Below are 19,737 nucleotides of genomic sequence, written 5' to 3'. Positions count from 1 at the left end.
ACGTGCGTTTCGTTTTCAAAATTGTTCGAGTAACAGTTGCGGCATAAAGAAAATAATCCATTAAATTTGGACCTGCTATGGTTTCCAATTGTCTCGTCAAATGAAAAAATTATCTACAATTAAATCCTTGATAAATTGTCTGTTCCGCTTGTAAGTGCAGTTTTGCAGACTTGCATCATCCGTGCTCGGCCAGCGTTCACCTCCGCATTAGTTAAGAACTGCATGGCTGGATTTCTTGTGTAAGACCTGGTTACCAATGACGAAGGGGCCGGGCAAAAAAAATTTATGTCTACGTAGTTTTTTAACTAATTCAGGAGTCGGTGAATTATCTAGGATGGTCAGGTTGGCTATGAATAGGCTTGCTCGTGGATTTAAAGGACTAAGACTATTCAATAATACTGAGATCTAAAAGTGTCCGACCAAGACGGAAATCAATCGGCAATTTTAATCACACGCCTGAAACAATTTAGGTGTGTGCAAAGGCGCACGCCTCTCCTGAAAAAGATAGCCTTAGAGACTAAATATAAAGTTTTTTAGCGAAAAATATGGCCAGGCAAAATTGCTCGTGTGGACACTCTGACGCAAGCAATTAATTGCTGGGGAGGTTATTTGCTCATGGCAAGGCCCGAAAACTAGTTGAATTTGCTTTCTTATGGTAATAGTACCAATATATCCAAAAAAAAATTTGTGTGCAGTTCCCCTTTAAATCTAAATTCACATTAAATTTCACTTTAAAATATCACAAAACCTTAACATTTAAGATACTGTTTTTTCACTTCTCATACTATCACAAAAAGTTTATTAAAATATTTAAGTTTGTTATTTTGTGTGTCCGTAGCACAAGTTTCCTCTTGTGCATAGACAGAGTACAACTTGACAAAAATTGACAGATAAGCAACATACCAGCATCATTTTTTTTATCTTGTGCGCTTTCCTGCAAACCTGCATCTTTTGGCTGTTCTAGTGAGTCAGTCTTTTCTTGATCATTTTTGAACTCTTCCTTTGGTGGCACGTCATGTTTATCATTTTCTGGAGAGTCAGAGGCTGTATTGATTATGGTTTCAATGTGTTTATGATTGCTTTCCTCTTCATGCTTCACAACAGATGCTGGTTTAATTGGCTGAATGGATGCTGATGGGGTAAGTCTGGGTATTGCAGCAGTATGAGGGTCGCTGGTCTTTGGTGTGTTTTGTTTATTTCTATTTTTCTTGTTATGTTGTGAAATCTTTTTTTCTTGAAAAAAGAAATGATACACAGAATGTAGATAATACATGTCTACGAAGAGAATGATACTATAACTTATAGAACATAAAAACCAACACTCTAGCCATAACATATCGCAAAATTCAAAAAACAATATGGTTAAAAAAAATTGTATACTTTTGCCAGATTTTTTTTTCTTTTTCTTCTTCTTGTTCTTTTTTTCAACATTTGGATGCTTATCCTCCATTATATGATCATGCACATCACGTATTCCACCATTGTATAAGGCGTGTTCAGTTATCCCAACTTTGGTACGACCATATTCATCGTTTTCATCATCAGCCTCCTCCTCATGAGGGTTGTCATAATTATCATCCTCTTCAGGGTCTTCGTCACTGTTGTCATTTTCCTCATAGTCTTGTGGCATGCTCAAATAATCACCATCTTCATATCCATTTGGCTGTTAAAAACAAAAAAGAGCAGTTAAGGTAACATATTTTTTTATTTAAGCTCATAGCAAAACAACAATCGTTAAACATGACCTGTAAACATGATTTTTTATGCATTATTTTAAGAACTACTTTTTTGAACTTTTGAAGAATGTCACCATTATACTTTACTAATTTTTATTTACAATGATTTTTAGGTACGGTAAATGTTTAGCGTGTGCATATGCCTGGATATTAGTCTTCCCCAAGTGTAATCCTATGGACCTCATGGATATCCTACATAAAAAGTTGTTTGACTATGGAAAAACCCATGGGAATCATTAAAAATATATTGCATTTTCTAATTTGGCCAAAAATATTTTGTGCGTCCTTAACATGACATTACTCCGTAGACAGACAGACAACAACTATTATAAATATAAAGACTTTTCATTAGCCTGTAGAGAATTCATGGAAATTCAACTATTACAGCAAAGTTAAAGTATATTGTATTTGTTATTGTAGCTTTAAGATTTTGTGAGTGGTTAAGCATAACCAGGTATTACCCTACAACGGCATAACAATTTTTAACTCCATTTCTAGACATGCAAGTATACTTAAAATTAAAAAGCGGTATCGCAAACCAATTAAACATATCAAAAAACAAATAACTAAAAAATACTCACATCATTGTAATGATCCTCATCATACGATGGCTCTACAAAACAAGCAAATATTAAAAAGCAAAAGGTTACTAATGTGTTTTAAAGGAAAAGTTATGCATTTTTTACTAACTTGTGTGTTTATAGAACATATAAATGATTGAAACAATGTTGGTTATTTATTTTTATGTTTAGTTACTTTATTTTTTTGTGTGTAAATGTTAGCCTTAAAAGAAATTACTCACAGCACCTCATTTTATAATGCTAGTAACTTCAAGGTTTTATTGTTATTGTATATACTTAATAATTTTATGTTCTGTATTTGTATATATTATTTAAGATTTAGAAAGTGTGAGAAAGTAAAATTAGACCAATTCTAATGTATATACCTAGAACAAGTGGTGACACACTATTTTTAATGACATAGTTAAAACACAAAACATATATTATATAATTGATTTTTTGCTTTTTTTGCTGAGAGCTTTTAATGCTTGTGCATCGCCATAGGAGGTAAATGAACTATATGTTAATCTTCCATTCTAGGCGATTACTAATAAGAATCAATTGGTCGTGGGGTTTACTTGTGTTGAACCAATCTTGCTGGTGAAATCATTGTGTTTATAATAGTGGTATATATTGTGTTGTGTGTAAATCAATTGGGTTTGGTGTTGCGTTATTAGGAGAACTGTGAAGACAACCTACAGGTTAGTCATACACATATTGTGAGTTTAACACTATATGCCCTTTTTTTTGTGGGTGCATGGTCACACACGTCATACAGCCTTCTTATGTGCAATTTTACTGCTTCAAATAATTTCTGACACCAAGTTATTGTTTTGAAAATACTATTATGTTAACAAATGATGATTGCCTTTCTAAATTACAACGGTTGGTGTTGTACTTAACATTTCCAGCCCATCAATGCACCAATTTAAAGGTTACCTCCCGTGAAAAATAAAGTTAATTGCATATATGAAAGAGCTTGAAAGGTTTTCTAGGAATTTGAATATTTTTTTTAAAAATTCTTGATTGGTTCCTTAGAATTTGGATTGAAGATTCACGATATGCATGATGTCATGAGTATGCTCTGCAACAGGGTTAATTTAACATTTTTGACAAGCCCTACAGAGTTAAAAATGTTTTCTGGCAGTTTACTTTGACGTGTTTTGAACATTTTATATAAATTTTAATATTTAGTTACCATAATTATGCTCAATGCATACTCATGACGTCATAACTTCGCATAATTAGCACAACTTTTAAGACAAATATCTTGGGAACGGATCAAGGTTTTTTTAAAAAAATAAACAGATCTTTAAAGAACCTTCAAAGATCTTTCATATGAGCTTAACTTAATTTTTTGTAGGAGGTAACCTTAACCCAGGTTGGTAGGGCAGAAAAAAAGGGAAAGGAAGATTAAAGTGGTGTCGAGTTATTTAATAGTCTTAAAAAAAATTAACTTCACAGATTTGAAACTCCTGGGGAAAAACCCATCCAGGCAGCCAATCTTTTTTGATACGAGGGTGCCAACTCTGTGAAAGCACGACAAAAACCACAGGGCTGTTGGACGACTTCCGGCTTTTTAAAAAAAACTCAAAATTGTGCCGGGAGAAACCTGAAACAACATTTTTTTAAACATTTATTACTAGGTATAATTTATTCTTTTAATGTTGAGCAGTGGTAGTTGAAGTGTTTTTTATATCATTGATTTCCGCCGACCGCTACGCGAGGCGGAATCTTTAAAATCGCCTTGAGGGATACAGGGAGAGACAGTGCAGCTAGGCTGGACGCACTGGGTTGTGATATTTTGGCTATAGGCTATAATATTTGCGCGGACCCTACCATTGTTATTTTATTTTATTTTTGTTGATTTTTTTGTTGTTAACTGAAAAGCCAATAGGAAAGCTTCGTTTCGTTTACAACTAATAAGAATACAGATTGCAAATAATCTGAAATTCACGACCCTCTAGTATTCTACGTTCCTTGGCCAAAGGTTTGGACTATGACCAAAAGCATTTTGAATTCAGGTTGTACGGAGATCATCCTTTGGCTGTGCTTGTTGAGTTTTTATTTTAGGATTGGCTTGCTGGTGCGAATTCCAGAGTAGTTTATATTATAGTATACTTGATATAAGGTAAGAATTATTGTATTTCGATTACCTGGCTGGTGTTGTGTTCTTTAGCTGATCTGCACATGTCTTTGTCTAGTCAACAAGCTATAGCTATAGCTACCAGAAGAGCAAAGTTTTTAGTTGAGTTAATAGTTAGCCAACTGGCCGTACGTACCCCTTTTTCTTTAGTTTTACAAGGGTTTTAATTATCTATTTCGGTAACTTTCAGATTTTTTATCTGAAAGCTTGGGCACTCTGACAAACTTGCTTGGTAAATTCCCTAAGCATTCACAAAATATTTTTTCAGTCTTTTGTAAAATCACTTGTCCTACAGTTAACCCCATCATATAGTATATAGCTAGCTAGCTAGACATGTTTCATCGTGATATGATGGTGTTTATATTTCCAGACCCCAAACGCAAATTGACAGGCTAGAAAATGGTGATAAGCCATTCTTGCGGTCAGATTCGCGTCATAACACTGGTTGAACCAATCACGGGCCAGTATTCAGGTTAAGCAGCCATTATGAAATGCTGTACAAATGCCATAATCATAATGTTTTTGTGATGAAACCTTCATAACTACAATACTGCATTTTTCAGGAAATATGTTTTAGATACTGCTTAATTTTTGCCATTTTGCGACATTTTAACGCCGTTTTGCTTGTAAATTCTGTTTAATTAAGGTTGCTACTGTGAAGGTTTGACCATGAAAAGTCCACTTTGTACTCCATCAGAGAGCAACGAAGGAGAATATTCCAACCACAAGAATAGACTATTTTATTTCAAACTTTATTTCCAAGACTTGTGTATTGCTTACTTATATACTATGTTATAATCATTTTTTACATCTTTATTATAACTGGGGCGTATATGTTTTTCCCTAAACTGATAAAATCCAGTCCAGACTTTATAATTCACGTCGATACTGCAATTGCAGGCCTTTTCAGGAGAAGCGTGCAATAGCACGTGCACACCTCCACACACATATCAAAGTTAACCAGTGCACACACCCAAAAGCACACCCGAAATACTTAAGGCATGCTTTTTGCCACAAACGTATTAAAATTTTCCTGAAAAGGCTTGCAATTGGCCAAGGTAAATACCCAAGTGTTGACAAAAATTCTAGATTTACGTTGGCATGTATTCGCCGACATGATTTTATTGCAGTTGGATGTGATTTAATTACATATATAAGTTTTGTTCTCATTTTCCTATAAATTTCAATCACAATACGATCACAAACAAAACATAAATTGCCCACATGAAACACAAGTTTTCCAACTTAGAGCAGGCAAATAGTGGTCCATGTTGGGATTTTTTGCCAACAAGAAATAAATTGGATTAGAAAGGCTGATTTTTGAATGCCTTTATAGACTATATATAAACAAAAACAAACATAACAAACAAACATTCATAAACAAAATAACGAGTCTACAATTGCTATATAATACAATTAAGAACGCTTAAGGCTGAAAAGCGTAAAAAGTAAGAACATAAGCATCTGCTGGAATTTAGACGTTTTTATTAAAAAACGTGACCCTATTAAAATGAAAGCAAGTTTAAACTTGAAGAAAATATGTTTTTCGTCTTTCTGGTGATATTTTAGTTAAACTGCGTTTTATCAATGTTGTACAAATTTGTGAATGAGTATATATAACTAAAAAATTAAATATTTTCACAAGTAGTAATATTTTTTGCATTTTTACATGTGAAATGTCATTCCGTGCTTAGCTCTCGTTGAGGTCGGACGTATCTAAAACGCTCCGGTCTTGGCGCGCTAAGTCGAAGAAAGAAAAAAGAAGACTAAAGCTTGAAGAGCTCCTGCTTTGACAGCTAAGTCCTTTTTGATTTATTATATATTGTACTGCCTTTTTTACTTCATTTATATCTTTTCATTTCTTTAATTTGTTGTTTTGTAAGTTTTTAAATTATTGTTTTTGTTAATAAATTGTTTTTATCCCAGTCAGTTTTTTATCCATCTATCATCTAATATGGTAGCTTTGCTGTGTTGTGGGTTCCTGCTGCTCCTTCTGTGTAACATCGTAAGGAAATGGGCTTGCCTTAGATCCTTCAAACATAGTTTTGGAAGAGCACATAACCGTAGAATGATCTCTCTACGACTTAAAAATAACTTTACTCAGGTAGGAAACCCCACATTTACGCTAAAACTGATTTTTGTGTTCGTTGTATTTTTGAGCAATACAAAACCTTCGTTCAAAAGTAGCTCACCCAACAACAACGAAATGAGTCGACTAGATAGGAGTTTCTTTTCTATCTCTTCACTTGATGCCTGCAATAGAGTTTCTGAAAGCCAGCTCACTCTCCAATTAAAATTAATGGCTTTATCAAAACTTAAGCCAAGCAGGCACAAGTATTTCTATTTTTTAATCCTCTTGTCAGGGGACATCTGCCTCAACCCAGGTCCTGTTAAGTATCCCTGTTCTTCATGCTTAAAACCTGTGGCAAAAACACACAAAGCACTTTCTTGTGACAAGTGTGGATTATGGGCTCATAAAAAATGTGAGCGTATTTCTGATAAAAAATATCAACAATTTATGAAGACTCCTGAAGATAAACTGTTTTTCGTTTGCAGTCCCTGTCTTTCTCGTAATTTGCCCTTTGCTAATGAGGAGTCATTTGGTGACGAAATTCCGGACAACATCAATATTACTATTGATGAAAACTTTGATTTTGAGGCAATCAGAAATGGGAAGGGCTTAAAAATGGCCCATCTCAACATTAATGGTCTGTCATCCAAACTAGACTATGTTAAACTTCTGCTACATCAAACAAAACTTGATGTATTCTCCATCTGTGAAACCAAAATTGATGACACCATCACGGACAATGACGTTAAAATTGATGGCTATGTTTGTTATAGGAATGATCGGAATAGACGAGGTGGGGGTGTTCTAATTTTTGTTAATGAAAACTTGGATAGCCACCTTTTGAAACACCTTTACTTCGAAAATGTTGAATCACTATGGGTGAAAGTGTGCCTGAAAAAAACTAAACCTATTTACGTGTGTGGGGTTTACAGGCCACCTGGAGGTAGTGATTTGCAGAGTACCGAAAACCTGTGTACTCATTTTAAACAGTGTTTTAACAAGCTCCCAAAAGAAAAAGAAGTTTTTATCTTGGGAGATTTTAACTGTAACATGCTTTCAAAATATGCTCTTTCCTCCAAAATAAAGGAATTATGCTCCACTCTTTTCCTAAAACAACATATTACGGAGCCAACTCGTGTTACTGAAAATAGTAGCACTCTTATAGACTTAATACTTTCTAACAGTTCTTGTATTTCTAAAACTGGTGTCATGGATTTAGGCATCAGTGATCACAATTTAGTTTATGTGATCAGAAAATTCAAAAGGCCAAAATTTGAACCTAAAACATGCAAGGTTCGTAGCTACAAGAACTTCAGTAAAGAGGCTTTTCTGAAGGACCTCAGGAATTTAGACTGGTCATATTTTAATAATTATGATGACCTTGATGAAGCATGTGAGAAACTGAATAAAAATGTTAAAACAGTGGCTGACAAACATGCCCCTTTCAAAACACATAGATTTTCTGGCCGTGTTGAGGCATGGGTCACTGATGAATTAATAATAGCCATTAAAGAAAGAGACTTCTTGAAACGGAAAGCATCAAAAACAAAATCCATCATAGACTGGGAAGCTTTCAAACAAAAAAGGAACCAGGTAATAGGTCTCAAAAATCGACTCAAAAACGAGTACTATAATGACGTTTTGCAGGACTTTCAAAAACGGCCAAAACAACTTTGGAAAACCCTAAAAAAACTGGTTCCTGATAAGTCAGGCAATACTACCTCGATAAAACGAGTAGTCCAAAACGATGGTACAGAAACTTCTCACCCAAAAGAAATTTCCAACACATTCAATTCATTTTTTGTCAGTGTTGGTGCCAAACTAGCCTCTAAATTTTCTTCTGACACTACTAATGTTAATCCACCTGTTAGCGGACACGATTTTCGGTGGGCTCGTATTGAGACCAAAAGTGTCGAAAAAATAATTAGTTCACTAAAACTTAATAAAGCTACAGGCTTGGACGGAATTGGTTCACGACTGCTAAAAGCAGGTTCGTCAGTTTTAAGTATTTATTTATCAAGTCTTTTCAACAAATCTTTATTTACTGGTTATGTACCTAAATGTTGGAAGACTAAAAGGGTCTCGCCTATTTTTAAAAGTGGCAATAAAACAGATCCTACTAATTATCGGCCTATCTCCATTTTGCCAATTCCTATGAAAATTTTTGAAAAGTTAGTGCATGAGCAAATGTCTCATTTTATTTCTGAGCACAACTTCCTGAATGACAGACAGTCCGGATTTCGAAAACTCTTTTCCACAGAAACTGCAGTAGTCGATGTCTCTGATTTTATTCTTACTGAGCTCGACCAACATAACTTTGTTTGTGCTGTGCTCATTGACCTTAAAAAAGCTTTTGACACTGTTGATCATAAAATTTTGTTAAAAAAACTATGGTGTTTTGGCATCAGAGATGCTGCCTTTGACTGGTTCGAGTCCTACTTAACGGACCGAATGCAGCTGACTCTTGTAAACGACACAGGATCAGATCTGCTTCATGAAGACGCTTTTGGGGTGCCGCAGGGATCTGTGTTGGGGCCCCTGCTCTTTCTTTTGTATATTGATGACTTAAAATCTGTCATCAATTCAAACTACCACCATCTATATGCAGATGATACAATAATTATTTCGTCTCATAAAAACTTGGATACCCTTGTCTCCCAGGTCGAGTTAGAACTTTCGCAAGTCGACCTCTGGCTGAATAATAACAAAATGACTATTAATACGGACAAAACTGAAACAATCTTTTTCGGCAACCACAGCCAGTTAAAAAAAGTTGAGAACAAAACTATCAACTATATGGGTATTCCTTTGAAGAGGAGCGAAAAAGTTAAATATCTTGGGGTAACATTTGATCAAAAAATGCAATGGGAAAAGCACATTAATGACATAAATAGAAAAATACTAATTAAATATTCTAAAATTAGAACCATTGCATCCTGTTTAACACCTCACACAAAAAACCTTTTAATTAATGCACTTGTCATGCCATATTTCCACTACTGCTCCTCGGCATGGGCTTGTGCCACCCAAGGTAGATTGGGAAAACTAGAAAAACGATTAAAATGTGTCCGTACCTTTCTTGGGAAAGAGAGGGAATATTCAATGAATAATTTACTCATCAAAAACGATGCCATATTAGTTTTCAAAGCCATGAATCACATTGCTCCTGATTACATGCGCTCAAAATTCCTTTTGACAAAAAACTGTCATAATCATCAAACAAGAGGAGCTTCAAAAAACAGGTTCACACTTCCCTTGGTCAACACGGAATTTGGCAAAAAAGCCTTCCCATTTAGAGCTGCAAAAGTGTGGAATAATCTTCCAGACCAAGTGACCTGTGATGGAAGTCTGCTTTCGTTTAAGACTTCCATCTCGAATGTATTTGGCAAATTCTAATGGAGATCACTTTTTAACTTTTTAATTTTTGTTTTTTATTCTTTTTCTTTTCAATTTTCACAGATTATAAATGTTACTATGTTTGATTGAGCTGAGGCAGTCTAAGGTTTATCATTTTTTGTTTCTTTTTTGTTCTAGTGGCCCCCAGTGGAAACAATCCACTAACTATAGGTTTTTGTGATTTTCTGGGCTAGCCACTTTAAATATTTATTATTATTATTATTATTATTAATGTGTTGTGAGTACTGTGAATTTTAAAATTGCATGGATGGATAAATGACAGATAAATATGATTAAATAGTAACCTTGTGTAACTCAGTTTGCGCTACAATTGTATTATCGTTCCTTATTTTTTAAATGATTTTTCTTTTTTTAGATCAGCCTTTATCAAAATACCACCAAGAATAAGAGTAACACCTAAATACTGAAACATTAATGAACTTGTTCAATTTTACATGAAAGGATTTGTATATATCATAAAATATCAAAAATTTTTTAGATCAATTTCAAAGACATAGAGTAAAAGCTTTTTTTTTTTTAGAGAATATATACTATATGTAAAATATTTTAATTTTTTATTTATACATAGACATTCTTTTTTTATAAGAATATGAGAATGGAAGAAAGCCTTGCAATTTTTAACGCTTTTAGCCTATAAATATTCTTAGGATGTTCTTAATTTACCGTAAATGACGAATAAGCACCCGAGCTTATTTAATTTCGGCCATTAAAAAGGGCGCTTAATTGGCAGGGCAGTTAATTAGAAGTAGTGTTATTTAGCAGGGGGCGGTTATTCTGTAATTTCCGTTATTACCATAATTCGTTGATAATTGCTAGAGTGTAGCACTTGGATTTGTTATATTTTGTAAATATTTTTTTAAAAACATTTGTAGTCAAGCCTTACAAAACCTTATAATAATGTTCTTAAATTTTAAGGTTGTGTTCTTATATACTTTGTTTCGTCCTCAAAACAAATGACATTTACGCTAAGCATACTTTTTTTTTAAACTTGTTAAACTTTGGTTGCAGATAACATGCATCGCGTTTTTGTTTTCTGAGAATAGTTTCACACTATATGACATACTTTAATCCCATACTGTCTGCTGATTGCGGATATTTTCAAGCCTTCGGGCTTCTTGTTTATTCTATAAATAGCTGTAATCAAATCCCACAAAAAATAAACTAAGAGTACAACGACAAAATAGCACCTTCCTTCTTCTTGACAAAATTTTAATGAGAACAATAGCTCGCCTTGTTGTGTTTCAGACGCAATTCGGGCAGTTTTGGACGGGCCCAGGCTTTTCCAGGCGATTACAGAAAAAATCTTAAAAAAACCCAAAAAATACCACAAACCGTTCTCACATATACAGGGCTTTCAGCTAGTCTGCTCCCTCATCCCATGGTTTTTGTGGCGTCTTCAGCGAGGAATTGGAAGTATTCTTGGGGTCAGAGTGTTTCCCTTCGTTGCTCTACGAAGGGGTACAAAGTGGACTTTTCACGGTCAAACCTTCACAGTAGAAATCTTAGTTAAACAGAATTTACAAGCAAAACGACGTTAAAATGTCGCAAAATGGCAAAAATTAAGCAGTATATATAAAACATTAAAAATTTGACTAAAAAAAAAGAATTCCTTGAAAAATCCAGTATTGTATTTATGAAGGTTTCACCACAAAAACATTTAATTATGGCATTTGTAAACTATTTCATAATGGCTGCTTAATCTGAATACTGGCCTGTGATTGGTTCAACCAGTATTTTGACGTGAACCTGACCGCAAGAATGAACTCTATTTGTGTCTTAAACAGATATGCTAAAAATTCCACCTATCCACTCAGCGTCTATTTCTCTACGGGGGTGCCGATAAGCTACATACCCCATAAAAAGTGCAGGCGTTTTCGGGTGAGTTTGGAGTTTTGAAAATAATTTAGGTATTTGCCCGAAAAAAACCTGCATAGTCCCGAACAATGCCTGAAGAAAAAAAAAGATTCACCACAAATGACTCTCGAAGAATTAATTAATTATATTAAAATTAAAATGAACTAACTATGTGGTAGCTGAGTTCTTAAAAGACTGTTTTTCATAAGATTTTACTTGATAAATAATAAAGTCGCCCGAACTCGCCCTTATATATGCGGTCGTTTGCAGCTTATCGGCACGCTCTTATTTCTCTTGGCAAGTTTAGTATTGCCGTCATCCCTAAGCGAAATCTGTTGCATCTAAGTAGCTCTTGTTTCCACAAACTCAGAACACCACGTATAGGAGTGCAAGTATACATATGATGTTTGGTTCTTTATTTTTTTGTGTTTCCATTTTGTAAACGTTAGCCTTAAAAGACCTTTACTCACAGCACCTCATTTTATAATGCTACTAACTTAACTACTGGGTAACTGGCATGAACACATTTTTTAATGATCTTTGAAAGACTTTGTGCTCTCTCCAATTGATAGGGTATAGCTATAGCTAGCTACATTCAGTACGGGATCTTTCCCCAATCGGGTGAGTGTCCCCCGATTGAGTTAACCCCTCAATCGAGTGAGTCGGCACTGGCGGCAATTTTTCACGACCACCCGATTGAATGAGTCATAACACTGGCAGTAAATTTTTAGCTAGCTAAATACATAAACAAACCGAAGGTGCTTGGGAGAGACTTAGTTCTTGCCTAGCATCTAGTCAGCTTAAGCTCCAGAGACAGCTAACTAGCTATGTTAAAGATATCAATACTTCTCTACTCTACTTTGTGTCAGATATGATAAAAAATATGCACATTTTTCTCTTTATAGCTTGCTTTACTGGCTTCTTACTAAACTAAATCTAAGCACATGTCTATAAGACAACTAAAATGAGCTTCAGGGACACAACATGTGCAACCTAGACTGAAAATATGCACCATGTGGTCAATCCAACTCAAGAAATCATCAATAGCATTGGAACGGCACGGTGAATTTTTTTTTAATCGGTGAAACAGCGCAAAATAAGTTTATGACTTAATGTAAACAAAAATTATATTGCACTTTTGGCCAGCGGCTTGCCCTTTTAAAAAACAATTTTTAACAAGAAAAATACTCATCTGATTCAGGTAAGTCTCTCCCGATTGGGTGGTTGCGCACTCACTTGATCGGGTGATTTACTCCGATCGGGGGACAATCACCCGGTCGGGGAAAGATCCCGTACTGACATTCCCTCCGGCGCTTACAAAACAACACCACCAGTTCGGGAGATGACACTAAAAGGGAAACAGTTTCCCATGTTTTATAGGAAAATTCCCATGTCATATAGGGAATTGGTTTCCCATATTAGGAAACTGTTTACTAAACTAATTTTTTTGATTTTAATTTGGGTGTCCTTTTTGGGAATCCGTTACCCATTCTCAGAACCATTTTACGGAATTGCGGAAAGAGGCTAAGATAATATTTTTTTACTTCGGTGAAAATTTGCGGGAAAATATTCCCTTTCTATTGGTTAAAAATTTGTAGTGCGCTTCTTAAAGCAGCTCATGCGCAGATTCTTTTTTATTTTGGTTGTTTCCCTAATGGGAAACCATTACCGTATTTCTGGCCTGTTTAGGGTAATGGTTTCCCTAATGGGAAACCGTGAAGTTTCCCAAATGGGAAACCGTGTTCCAGATGGGTAGTGGTTTCCCTTTTTGACTCAACTCCTGAACTGCCACACAAAATATTGAAGCTAGCTAGCTAGCTAGCTAGCTAGCTAGTTACAACACTAGCTCTGATGAAGTAGCTATAAATGCAGCCCACGGTTTAGTAGCTAGATCCAAACAGTTAAATTAGCATGTGTTGTGAACCACACATGCACACGTACCTCGCAATGAAACACAGCAAAAATAAATCAGAAGTAAATAAATTGTAGACAACGCAGCTCTCGCCGCCATCTTTGTTTTGGAACGATAACGGCCGCATGCGCATTTCCCTATGTTTTATGAGGTCGACGTGTCGCATTTTTGTCGCAAGGTTTTCTATGTTTTCGGGAAATGACACGGACAAAAAAAAATGATCATCACCATAGCCTGCAGGTGATAAACTTTCCGTTTTCCAAATAAATTTTTATATTGCTTGCCTAAAGAAGCAACTTTAAAGCTATTTTTGACAATTTTTGGTAACCGAGGAAACACAATAAAATTACCAAAAATGTAGTTGTAAAACATGAAAATCTATTGAGTTTAAGAACTGCAACTTTGAATAACTGCAAAAGTGGTGTAGTTATTTCCGTTTCAGCATTTAAAAGCACAAGACATTCTCTATAAGCTCGTACAAAACTAAGGATTAAGCTATGCATTCCTCTTTGCAGAAAAGTGAATTGCCGAATAGTAATATTGTACGAAACTATTTAATCGCCTTCCTGTAGAAGATTTTTTGTCGAATGGCGAAAGTTCATTCTCGTTACCAGAGCTCTTCGGGGCTTACTGTTACAGTTTATTTTAAAAAGCCCTGAGCTAAATGTTGGCTTGTGGATTTAATTTGGCAGAGACAAATAGTTTTAAAATTGTCGTATGAAAAACTCATCGATAAAGGCTCGCAGAAAAAGCGAATTACAGTTAACTCCCGATAACTCGAACACCGGATAACTTGAACTTTCATTATCTTGAACAATTTTCTATGGTCTCTTTAACTTTCGTTAATACTTTTTTACGTTAATATACGTTAATAACTCGAACTTTTTACTAGGGTAGATAAATGCAAGATTTTTATTTTTTTATGTGTTTATTAACTCCTGACGTTATTTAGATAGATTATGCTTTAACTCAAACTATAATCTTATTTCAGACTAAATTCGACTAAACAGGGGCTTGGTTTCTCATTCATTAAAAGAACTATTTTCCTCCCTTTATGGAAGGTTTGGATTAACGAACCTCCAAGGGGCCGAGGAAATCATCCTTTATAGCTAAAACCTCTGTACAACGGACACTTTTCTCAGAAACGGATCAAATAACGGTGAAGTTCTTATACCATATTCTGAAGTTCTAGAGTAGGTTTTTGAAACAATTTGGCAAGAACATCTAATTGCAGCGGACACACGTCTCTATATCTGGGCAGTTTTTTTTGATCCCAATGGTGCCGGCTATAAAAAGGTTTCATTTGCATGTAAGATGGTTAAATGTGGTGATTTTCTTGCGTCGGTTGATCGACCTCTCCATGACTGTCAGTAGTCTTCACCATCACATCTTCACGACATCTGAATCTCAGAAAGACATTCAGTGGTGGTTAGAATTTTTACCCAATTTGGAATGGCAGGGCAATAATTCAAAATCAACATTTCACACCTGAAAGCCTTAATATGTTTACTGATGCTTCACAGCGTGGCCTTGGAGGTTCTTACAATGGGAAATGGTTTTCTATACCTTTCGATAACTCTAATAGTTACAGTGTTTCCGTCAGTTTCGAATTTCTCACAGTTTTAAAATCAGTCATATTTATTTTGATTTCGTTTTTGCGTCGTCGCTTTTTCGTAATCAATTTTTGGTGAGTTTATAATTTTCTATTTGATATCACCTTTTGTGAATGGTTCGTAAAATCCTCTTACTACAATACATTTACAATACATTTATTCAACCAATAAAATCTATTATTCGATAAAATTGAAGTGGATAAGAATCTTTTCGGCTTTACAGCTGTGAGGAATAGGGAAGCAGAGTAGATTCTTACTAAATATTCACATCAGGTTTTTATACAAACGGCAAAGGGTGATCAACAACTGAAATGTAGGGTCTGCGACATAGTTTTCGAAGTGAAGAGGGGCCACAAAATGGCGCTTAGCACGGTTGGGTCAAGAAAATAATTAAATTTTAGAATCTTTATATGCAAATTGTTCCATTTAAGTTACTTTTAAGTTTTAATGTACAAAAATATTTGGGAGAAACTACTGGCTTTTTGAAAAGGTCCAGAAATTTTGCTTCTGCTTTCTCCTTTTTCGTAACAAAAAGCAATTTGTTTAATTTTCAATAAGAAACAAGAAAAACCATCCGACTTAGTCACACATTCAATTCATTACAGAGCGAACTTAAAATGTCCTGGAAAGGTTAGGGTGGGGAATTGCAGATGTTAGTGTTTCCCAAACTTTAAATGTATTTCTAGGGGCTATAAAGTTGGGAAACGTGACATGGAGGTTTCCGAGGATTGCGGCAATTAAATCACCATAAAGCGAGACGAGATTTAGGAGCAGCATCAAGCGTACAATAGGCGCTAGGTGAACGTTTTTCTACTGTACAATTCCGCGAACTTGATCAGTGAAAATAAAATGATAAAAGACGGAGGACAGGCGGCACTGATTTGATGCATGTTTGAATGATTTTGGTGTCATTTGTGATTTTAATAAATAGTTTATTAGCCTAATATATTAATTATATATTGGCATGTAAAGGGAACATTTTGCTTTAATATTTATTACGTGTGGAATCCGGATATCCTTAAAAATGGCGAATGTTTAGGAGTTTTCCTAAATTTGCTTCCTTTAACTGCAAAAAAAATCTTCAAAAACATTTGGTCCTGATGATCTGCAGGTAATGCCTTGTTAAGTATAGAAATTTATAGTGTACAATTTAAAAAGCAACTGCATATTATTCATTGCTTAGCTGTTTTATTAGTATTGGTTGTCTTAGCCAGCTATAGAGTTCAACAATTCTTTTTAAAAAACTAAAATTAAATTAACGAGGTTTAAATTACCGCGAATTTTTAACATTCGCGTTATTTACTGCGAAACCCTGAAGTTGACATTTTATCACTTTCTTTAATTTTTTTTTTTATTTTATCTTATTTCTGTCTGACCTGACAATTTCTTGGTAATATATAATATTTCTCTTGATTTTATGATTTTATGAATATAAAACAAAAGAGTAGATACTTTACTTAGCAGCTACACTATGATATGGAGACCGGTCGAACAAGAATGGTGCTGTCGCCTAAAATCGCCATTTTAAATTTGTGAATACAGCGGTAAACGAAAAATCGCATTTTTTTGTTACTCGACCGCCACCACAACGAACACACACGAAACCAAACACACTTTTCTACCATAAAATTATGTGAATTAAGTTATCCAGACAAATTGACTTTTATTAGATTTAATTTATTTTCAACTCGACCACGGAACAAAATTGTTGCCACAAAGCACATCGATATAAAAAACACAACGTTTGGCGTAACAAGGTCATATGTTTGCCCCACTGTAAAGGCTTAATTTTACCGAAACAATTTAAATCTTTTTTTAATATTCCCACACACAAGGAACATACTAATTCAAATCAGCGCCCTTTTGTTGCAGGGGCGTTTTATCAAAAAATATAAAAGAGTAAAGGATAAATCCGATAACACGCACCCTAATAACACACGAACTGTTTTAAAATTATATATAAATGTAAATCACTTCGATTAATTAAAATTCCGATAACTTGAACAATCAAAAGTCAAATTATGTTTGCGATATTTGGGAAACTTACTCTTTGATAATTCGAGCTGTGTAGGCAAAACATGTCGACAAGATGGTATTTTTCTCTGTTTATTAAAATACAAGTTACTTTGAACCCTCGTTAATTAAGTCCCTTGGAGATTCATGATATAGGGAAAAAAACGGGGAAAAGTGATTAAGGTTCTGTCCGAGGGTCGGTGACTAATGCGATAACCTAAAAAACTGAGAAATTTAATAAACGTTTCACCAACGCCACCTCTTCCCATAAAATAATGAATAATATTACTAATTCCATTTTTTAATTAAAGAACAGTAACAGTCATGTATTTCCTGCATTGTTGCTACTCACTTTTGTTAAAAACATCCCTCCACCACAAGAACACCCCACCCCACCCCCAATAAATACCTCGAAAAACACCATGAAAAAAGTTATGAAAAATTATATACACGCCATTCTCATCCCAAGGGTTTGCCTATGTCAAAGCCGCTAGCGCTTACTTGACCGCTAAACGGCTACACTTTCAATGTCTAAAATGCAAAACACTCTGGGGACGAGGTTTATTAAGCCTGGCGCTTTAAAGTGACAAAGTTTTCGTTCAATTAGATCATAGTTGATATAAAGGGCATAGGGCTTTGTTTATCCACTTTGATTCGGCGTAGTAGTAATTTCATGTGGGTCTTTCTTCTTCAAATTTGAACTTCGTTTAAGGAACTTTGATTCGGCGTAGTAGTAATTTCATGTGGGTCTTTCTTCTTCAAATTTGAACTTCGTTTAAGGACAATGATTGCATTTAGGAACGAATTCGAGTATAATATCAGTGTGGTACACGACATCAAAGCACCCGTGTTGGAATTATTTGGGCTGTCGAAAAAGGTTATAAAACTGAACAAGATCAACCACGGTATGTTACAAAGAACAGCGCAAAAAAACATCATGGAAACAGTTACTGTCATTCTTTTGTTGTAGTCAATATTTGAGTGACGACTGGCATCCATTCTTGACATTTTTTTTCGAACATACCAAATTAAGTAAACTTGGGACACACCAATGAACAAAACGACCAATGTAAAACTGGAAATCAGGATTACCGGTGTATAAATACTTAAATCAATACTAAAAAAGAAACTAGTGGATGCGGAAAGAAATAAACATACCGGTATGAGAAACGCAACATAACGTTTACTGAGTCTTGAATAAAAACCTGGAGTTGTGATTACCATACATCTGTCCAGAGATATAATCATTGTCATGAACAATGAAAAGGAAAATGGAAATGAAACGAAGAATTTTAAGTACGGGTACAGTCGGCATTGATCTACAGGGGTTATCCCGACAATCATGACCATAGCCGCAGGGGCACACAACATCGCAACACCCAAATCTGTTATACTCAATATCAAGAAAAGATTTCTAATTCTAGTATTTTGTTGCCTTCGCAATGATTGAATAAAACTAGAATTGAAGTAAAGTATTAAACATATCAAAACACTATAAGCCACTGTTATTATCACGGACGTTGTTCCACTGGTTTTTACGATGTTTCCAATACAAAGAACAGTACGCGTTGATTTATTTGTTAAATTAGATGTATTACCCAACGACATCACTGAAAATTAGAGTTTCAAATATGTGTCTTTAAAATTATTTGTTTACTTAACAACCCTTTGGTTAAAATTATTAGTCAATCCGCAGTATGGTTTTATACAGAAACTGAACTCAAATTTTACAGCGAAAAAAAAATGAATTTTTATTTCATAAAAAGAGGACTTATTCTTGCTCTTGAGAGTAATTACATTGATTCAATTGAATTGTATTTAAATGGGTTCATCAGACTTTATTCATCTTTACAGCTGTTTTGGAATATAGATCCAACCCAAATAATACGAATAAACTCTGTGTCATCAAGTAAAACCAATTAAAAACGAACAGCAGTATTTTAAAGGAAACAGCAGAGAAAAACTTTTTTTTTTTGTGAAAAATTTTGTCACGCGATTCGTAATGGTCAGGTTCGTCGACAGATGATAACATAGATTTTAACTTTTATTTCAGTTCAAGAGAAAAGTTTTTAATCTCGTCCCTAGGGCAAAGAGACCCTGGGGCAAGAAATAAGAGTTTATTGCAACTAAATGCATTCCTTCCAGTACTAATATCCTGTGTTAATTTTTTTTTCATCATTTTTATCCTCATCCGAATGGGTTGTTCCATCCTGTAAATCCTGCAAAGAGACGACTTTGCTTAGATGATCATCCAAGGCTAAGGCCACACCTTCACTAGCTGGGTATAGCGCTTTATCAAGGCTAGGAAATCGGGACCTACAAGCGTTATCTTACAAGTTATCCTCAGTATTTTGTAAGTAGTTACACTTTTAAGGGGGACAAGAGGAAGCTCAGACTTGTTTAAGACCGATATGT

At 34.8% G+C, this 19,737-nt stretch overlaps 1 protein-coding gene across 2 annotated transcripts in view; it reads right to left on the bottom strand.

The window, feature by feature from the left end:
• Nucleotides 1-13,861, bottom strand: part of LOC130657669 (uncharacterized) — a 28,629-nt gene extending 14,768 nt beyond the window's left edge. For both annotated transcript variants that reach the window (XM_057460677.1, XM_057460678.1), the window contains exons 1-4: nt 13,726-13,861; nt 2,318-2,349; nt 1,381-1,663; nt 904-1,233 (exon numbers count right to left, since the gene is read on the bottom strand). In XM_057460677.1, coding sequence (XP_057316660.1) covers nt 904-1,233; nt 1,381-1,663; nt 2,318-2,349; nt 13,726-13,795 — 715 coding nt within the window. In that variant the 5' untranslated portion in view covers nt 13,796-13,861. The remainder of the gene's footprint in view (nt 1-903; nt 1,234-1,380; nt 1,664-2,317; nt 2,350-13,725) is intronic.
• Between the last annotated feature and the right edge of the window lie 5,876 nt (nt 13,862-19,737).

Source organism: Hydractinia symbiolongicarpus, chromosome 9, assembly GCF_029227915.1.
Source record: "Hydractinia symbiolongicarpus strain clone_291-10 chromosome 9, HSymV2.1, whole genome shotgun sequence".
In the NCBI taxonomy this organism is placed as follows: domain Eukaryota; kingdom Metazoa; phylum Cnidaria; class Hydrozoa; order Anthoathecata; family Hydractiniidae; genus Hydractinia; species Hydractinia symbiolongicarpus.
The sequence above is the reverse complement of the archived record's forward strand: the minus strand, read 5'-3'. Positions and strand labels throughout refer to the sequence as shown.